Source organism: Cebus imitator, unplaced genomic scaffold (assembly GCF_001604975.1).
Source record: "Cebus imitator isolate Cc_AM_T3 unplaced genomic scaffold, Cebus_imitator-1.0 Scaffold212, whole genome shotgun sequence".
NCBI classification, from domain to species: domain Eukaryota; kingdom Metazoa; phylum Chordata; class Mammalia; order Primates; family Cebidae; genus Cebus; species Cebus imitator.
This window is the reverse complement of record NW_016107527.1, coordinates 1,604,487-1,611,345: the sequence shown is the minus strand read 5'-3', so window position 1 is coordinate 1,611,345 and position 6,859 is coordinate 1,604,487. Positions and strand designations below refer to the sequence as shown.

The following is a 6,859-nucleotide window of genomic DNA, read 5'->3' as shown; positions in this document are numbered from 1 at the left end:
TGGAATAATGGAAATAGAGAAAAGTGGAAGAAATGAGTTATATTTGGTTGCTGACCAACAGTTTTCTCATTCCACTTAAGGAATAGAGTATTCATTCTAGAGATTCTAAAACCTGTGTCCCCAAATCACTAATGTATTCTGTAAATTTGACTACATGATAACTAAACAATTTCCATTAAAACATGAATCAAACTGGTGACTTAACATGATACAGAGATGCAATTGTATGGTTACATAGAAGCTTCGGATGATAATTACAAGTCCTGCGAAGATTAAAACCATATTCTGTTTGCAGACACAAAGAAAAGGGAAACAAAATCAGATTCTGTAAAAAGAATATATTGACAAAGCATGCCATTCCAAGCCACCAGAAAAAAATAGGACTCATATCATTTTCAAAAGATTATGGAAAAATGTCTCGGGACAAAGCAGTCTTTTCTTTTTTTCTTTTTTTTAAGATGGAGTCTTGCTCTGATGCCAAGGCTTGAGTGCAGTGGTGCGATGTAAGCTCACTGCAACCTCCACCTCCCGGGTTCATGTGATTCTCCTGCCTCAGCCTCCCAAGCAGCTGAGAGCACAGGCGTGTGCCACCACGTCTGGCTAATTTTTGTATTTTTAGCAGAGACGGGGTTTCGCCATTTGTGCCAGGCTGGTTTTGAACTCCTGACCTCAGGTGATCCACCCGCCTCGGCCTCCCAAAGTGCCGAGATTACAGGCATAAGCCACTGTGCCCGGCCTAGAGCAGCATTTTCAAGAGATATGCAGGACTACACTTGCAAGATGGAGGCCTGCTAGTCAGTTCTCTGCAATGCCAAGGAGCTTTCATAATGAGGAGCCTCTGAGCTCAGTGACACACAGTTCTCATCAGCAACAGCTGTGTGATTATTACTAAAGCTTGGACGCCTCCACAGCTTTGGCAGAAAGCCTTGTGTAAGAATATTGCTGAAAGTATCCCCAGGAATATAATATGTCACAATTACGTTGCTGCTTTTGTTGTTACTGTTGTCAGTTCTATAGCTACCATTTATGGAGTACCTACTCTGTGACCTGCAGTTTAGTAAGAACTTTATGTATACCAAGTTATTTAATCCTCAAATAAGCCCACGAATTAAGTACCATTATATGATGAGTTCAGAGAGTTTAAGCATTAAGCCCTGCACAGCCCAATAAAGCTCGCTACAATACTGGAACAGTTCTACATCTGTGCTGCCCAATATGGTAACCACTTAGCCACGTAAGTTATTGAGCTCCTGACTTATAGGAAGAGTGAATGCAGAACTGAATTTTTATTTACTTTCAGTTTATATAAATATAAATTTAAATAACCACATGTGATTAGTGGCTACCATATTGGATAGCCCAAGTTCACATGGCTAGATTGGAAGTAAGGATCCAATCCCAAAAATTATCTGGTTCTAAAAACCATGCTTTAAAGATTAATACTAAGATGGGCATGGTGATTCATACCTTTAATCCTAGCAGTCTGGCAGGATGAGATGGGAAGATGGCTTCAGTTCAGGAGTTTGAGACCAGTCTGGACAAGGTGAGAGTTCGTCTCTATTAAAAAATTAAAAAAAAAAAAAAGGAGCCAGGTCTAGTGGTGTACATTTGTGTTCCCAGGAGGGAACACAGGAGGCTGAGGATCATGTGAACCCAGGAAGTCGAGGCTGCAGTGAGCCATGCTGCACCACTGCACTCCAACTTGAGTGACAGAGCAAGACCCTGTCTAAAAAAAAAAAAAAAAGGTTAGTCCTAGCTGTGGTGGCTGCACCCTACAGGATGTTGTCATGTTTGCATCATTAGAGCTTCCCAGTTAGAGTACTTACAACTCCTTTCTTGTCTAGAAGCCCAGACGAGCATTGAATGCTGGTGCCCTAGTAATCTGCCACTGAAAATTCCTTTGTGGCCCTCTCGGCTAATCGTTGCCGGCGGGGCGTGGACTTCGCTGCTGACTCCACCTCCGCGACTCTGGGTAATCTCCAGCCGCGCGCGGGGCGGGAAGGCAAGATGGCGGAGTAGCAACGCAGGGCGCGCGGTGTGGAGGCTCTGGCGACTTCGGTTCCGGTTTCTGCAGCAGCGGCGATCGCTTACCGGAGCGCTTAGGGTAGTTGGCCAGAATGCCGAACATCAAGATCTTCAGCGGCAGCTCCCACCAGGACTTATCTCAGAAAATAGCCGACCGCCTGGGCCTGGAGCTAGGCAAGGTGGTGACTAAGAAATTCAGCAACCAGGAGACCTGTGTGGAAATTGGCGAGAGTGTACGTGGAGAGGATGTCTACATCGTTCAGAGTGGTTGTGGCGAAATCAATGACAATTTAATGGAGCTTTTGATCATGATTAATGCCTGCAAGATTGCTTCAGCCAGCCGGGTCACTGCAGTCATCCCATGCTTCCCTTACGCCCGGCAGGATAAGAAAGATAAGAGCCGGGCGCCAATCTCAGCCAAGCTTGTTGCAAATATGCTCTCTGTAGCAGGCGCAGATCATATTATCACCATGGACCTACACGCTTCTCAAATTCAGGGCTTTTTTGATATCCCAGTGGACAATCTGTATGCAGAGCCTGCTGTCCTAAAGTGGATAAGGGAGAATATCTCTGAGTGGAGGAACTGCACGATTGTCTCACCTGATGCTGGTGGAGCGAAGAGAGTGACCTCCATTGCAGACAGGCTGAATGTGGACTTTGCCTTGATTCACAAAGAACGGAAGAAGGCCAATGAAGTGGACCGCATGGTGCTTGTGGGAGATGTGAAGGATCGGGTGGCCATCCTTGTGGATGACATGGCTGACACTTGTGGCACAATCTGCCATGCAGCTGACAAACTTCTCTCAGCTGGAGCCACCAGAGTTTATGCCATCTTGACTCATGGAATCTTCTCCGGTCCAGCTATTTCTCGCATCAACGACGCGTGCTTTGAAGCAGTAGTAGTCACCAACACCATACCTCAGGAGGACAAGATGAAGCATTGCTCCAAAATACAAGTGATCGACATCTCTATGATTCTTGCAGAAGCCATCAGGAGAACTCACAATGGGGAATCCGTTTCTTACCTATTCAGCCATGTCCCTTTATAACTTCTGAGGCTTTTTGAGATAAAAAAAAAAAAAAAAAAAATCCATGCCACCCCTTGTTTTCCCTTGGTATTTGATGACAAATTCAGCGGAAGACTCGGCTTGCTCCAGTGTAGCTTTCTACATCCTACATCAGGTATATTATAGCTTATCCAAAATGGGGAAAGACGATTGAGATTAGCTGCTGGGACCTCCTACCTGCATTATCTCATTCTGGCTTCCTTGATGATTTTGTGAGCCTTGCAGCTTTAGCTATAGCTCAACTGCTGCAAGATTTCAGACTTTTGAGGATGTTGTGTGAGGGTGTTTGTGATTGGGAAAGCTCAGACTACTTTGCATGTGAATGCTTCAGGGTTATCTTTATTGAGAACTAGCAACAAAGCCAACCCATGTGTGGTGACCAGTTCTCCCCAAGGTCTATGCTAAATTATAGCAAGAGCCTTGGGCAACCCCAAACCTAGTCCCAGTGGCTGAGCACTCTGTAAGGCAGGAGCAGGCAGCTGGACTGGAGCAGACATTAGATGGTGGGGGTAGGGGGGATGGGGGTGGAGATTGGTTAAGCAGGGGAGACAGCAAATATTTCTTGAGGGGAAGAAGCCTGATCCATCACCATCTGCTTGACTATGTAGCTTGTGTTCTCCTTTGTACCTATTCTTTTTGATTTGGCTTTACCTTTATCTATCTTGATCCTTTCCTGGCCAAATATCCTCTTGGGCCCAAATCAACATTGTACTAGTCTTCTGGAAAGCAAAAGTGCTTCCTGCTTTGTAATCGCTAACATTCACATTAGATGATGTGCTATAGCTTGATCTTCCTTAGCCCGCTGCCACTGAGGCAGTAGGTGTTAGGTGGTATTATAATGCCTTTTGATTAAGTATTTAATTTTCATCTTCCTTCTTTGGATCTATTTGGCTTCTCAAATGAACTGAGATTCCTGTTAAAAAAGATTGATGTTACTGTCTCTTGTAGAGGAAACTAATAAAGTGTCTGTATCTGTGTGAACAAAAAAAAGAAAGAAAATTCTATTTGTGTAGGCAGTGCCATCTACTATGGACATTTTGATATTAGAACTCCCTGGTGATGCCCAGTAAGCTAACCAAATGTGGAGGGAAGAAGCAAAGCTAATAGAAAACTATTGGTGCTAGATATTTTTTATTTGTCCCTTCAGATTCACTCTCCATTGTTCTCTACTCTGTTCTGGTCTCAGGGAGCTGATACTCTATAGATTACTTCCTGGCCACCTGGCTTCTGGTTGGGTCCAGCCAGTGAAAGGCTCTGGTGGGAACCTGAATGGTAAGAGAAGGGAAACCTCAGGCCTTTATTCCCCCAGCTCTCTCCCTGCAGGGCCATAGGTTAGCAATGACTACATAATTCTATTTGAGAACACAGCTTCTAGTGAGTGGCGCTCTCTGCAGCTGCAGATCTCACTATATTCCAAGAACTGCTCCCTCTCTTCCTCCTTCAGCCAGAACCAGTAACAGCTTCCCACTTTTGCCAGCCCTGGGGTTCTTTACTGACTGTTGGCGGTTTTCCTTAACCCTGCTCACACTTTTGTGAATGATTTTACTAAACTCTTTCCTGCCACCTTTTTTGAGTGTGCCACTTGTTTCTTGCTAGGGACTCTGTTGGATACACTAGTTGATGAATTTAAAGAGTAAGAATTATTGGCCGGACGTGGTCTCTCACGCCTGTAATCTCCACACTTTGGGAGGCCAAGGCGGGCAGATCACCTGAGGTCAACAGTTTGAGACCTGCCTGGCCAACATGGTGAAATGCTGTCTCTACTAAAAATGCAAAAAATTAGCTGGGTGTGGTGGTGGGTTCCTGTAATCCCAGCTACTCAGGAGGCTGAGGCAGGAGAATTACTTGAACCCAGGACGCGGAAGTTGCAGTGAGTCGAGATCGCACCATTGCACTCCAGCCTGGGCAACGAGCGAAACTCTGTCTCAAAAAAAAAAAAAAAAAAAAAAAAAGAATTACTAGCTCATTTATGAACTAATAACAAAGATAAATGATATGGTATTTCATAAAGTAGTTATCACATATTCCTAGCCACAAAAAAATGAAGCATATTGCAAATTTTACACAGCAGGCCCTCAAATGATATCATTTTGTTCAACATTGTTTTGTTATAATGTGATGAGGAAAAAAATAAATTCCTGGCTCAGCCACTGCCTGTGTGGAGTTTGCCTATTCTCCCCAAGCCTGGATGGGTTTTCTCAGGAGACTCTGGTTTCCTTCCACATCCAAGAGATGTGTACTTTAGATTAGCTGGCATGTCTGAATGACCCCAGGCTGAGTGAGCGTGAGTGTGCATGTGACTGTACCCTGCGATTGAAGGGCATCCTGTCCTGGATTGGTTCCCGCCTGACACCCTGAGCTGCCTGGACAGGCTCTAGCCACCCAAGACCCTGATCTGGAATCAGAGAGTTGGAAAATGGATAAACACTTGAAGACAAGTTATTGTATTTACTTCGATTTTTATTATTAGAAGTGTTTTGGGTCTCTTTATAGAAACTTGGTGATATTGTTGTGATCAGAAATATGCCATAGGAACTTAACATTTGTTTATATCAGTTAGCTCATGGTAAAATTGATTTCATTATATATGGTTTTATATAAAGTAGCAGTTTTCAGTAATCTGTTTACAGTGACATTGAGAACTTACTGTACATGAAAGCTTTGCCAAGAAAGAGTGTCAGGTGGCCCAGACTTTACTGTTATATTGAAAGGGCCCAAAGAGAATATATGAGCAGTGATATTCATTACAGCATTATTTTTTGTATTAAAAAATTATAGCATTGCCCCATCTCCCCAATAAAGAAATCAATTAAAATTGGAGCAAAATCACATGTACATCAACATAAAAATAGTTGGCTGGGCGTGGTGGCTCAAGCCTGTAATTTCAGCTCTTTGGGAAGCTGAGGTGGGTGGATTGTTTGAGGCCAGAAGTTTGAGACCAGCCTGGGCAACATGGGGAAACCCCGTCCTTACAAAAAATATTTTTAAAAAGTAGCTGAAGGTGGTGGCATGTGCCTGTAGTCCCAGCTACTCAGGAGGCTGAGGTGAGAGGATCACTTGAGCCTGGGAGGTTGAGGCTGGAGCTGTAGTGAGCTGCAATTGCACCACTGCACTCCGGCCTGGGCAACCAGCATGAGAACATGTCTCTAACAAATAAAATAAAACAAAATAAAATGAAGAAGAATGGCCAGTTTATAGTACTTGTTTCATAAGAAAAAAGTATGTAGCCATTAAAAGAAATAAGGGATATCTTTAAGTGCCAAAATAGAAAGATACCTATGACTCTCTTTTGAGTATATTTAAAAAGTTGTCAAATTGTACATATAATAATATATTCTAATATTTCTAAGAATAAATGTGAATTCATTTATTTCAACAAATACATACTAAGTACATGCTATGCGTCAGGCATTTTTCTAGGCTATAGGATTCAACAGAATAAAACAGTTTGTTTTTTTAAAAAAAAACCTTGTTGGCTGAGTGTGGTGGCTCATACCTGTAATCTCAGCACTTTGGGAGGTCAACCTAAGAGGACTACTTGAGCTCAAGATTTTGAGACCATCATGGACAACAAAGTAAAACCTTGTCTCTGCTAAAAATAAAAAATAAAAAAATTTAGCCAGGGTGATGGCACATACCTGCAGCTTCAGCCACTTGGGAGGCTGCGTGGGAGGATCACTTCAGCCTAGGAGTGTGTGCCTGCAGTGAGCTATGATTGCTCCACTGCACTCCAGCCTGGGTAACAGAGCAAGACCTTGTCTCAAAAA

The 6,859-nt window shown here is 43.4% G+C and overlaps 1 protein-coding gene across 1 annotated transcript; it reads left to right on the top strand.

The window, feature by feature from the left end:
- The first annotated feature begins 1,923 nt into the window (after positions 1–1,923).
- On the top strand, positions 1,924–3,106 carry LOC108317908 (ribose-phosphate pyrophosphokinase 1-like). Its single transcript, XM_037745756.1, has one exon. It carries the CDS (start codon positions 2,118–2,120, stop codon positions 3,072–3,074), a length of 957 nt encoding a protein of 318 aa, XP_037601684.1. The 5' UTR covers positions 1,924–2,117; the 3' UTR covers positions 3,075–3,106.
- Positions 3,107–6,859: the final 3,753 nt, after the last annotated feature.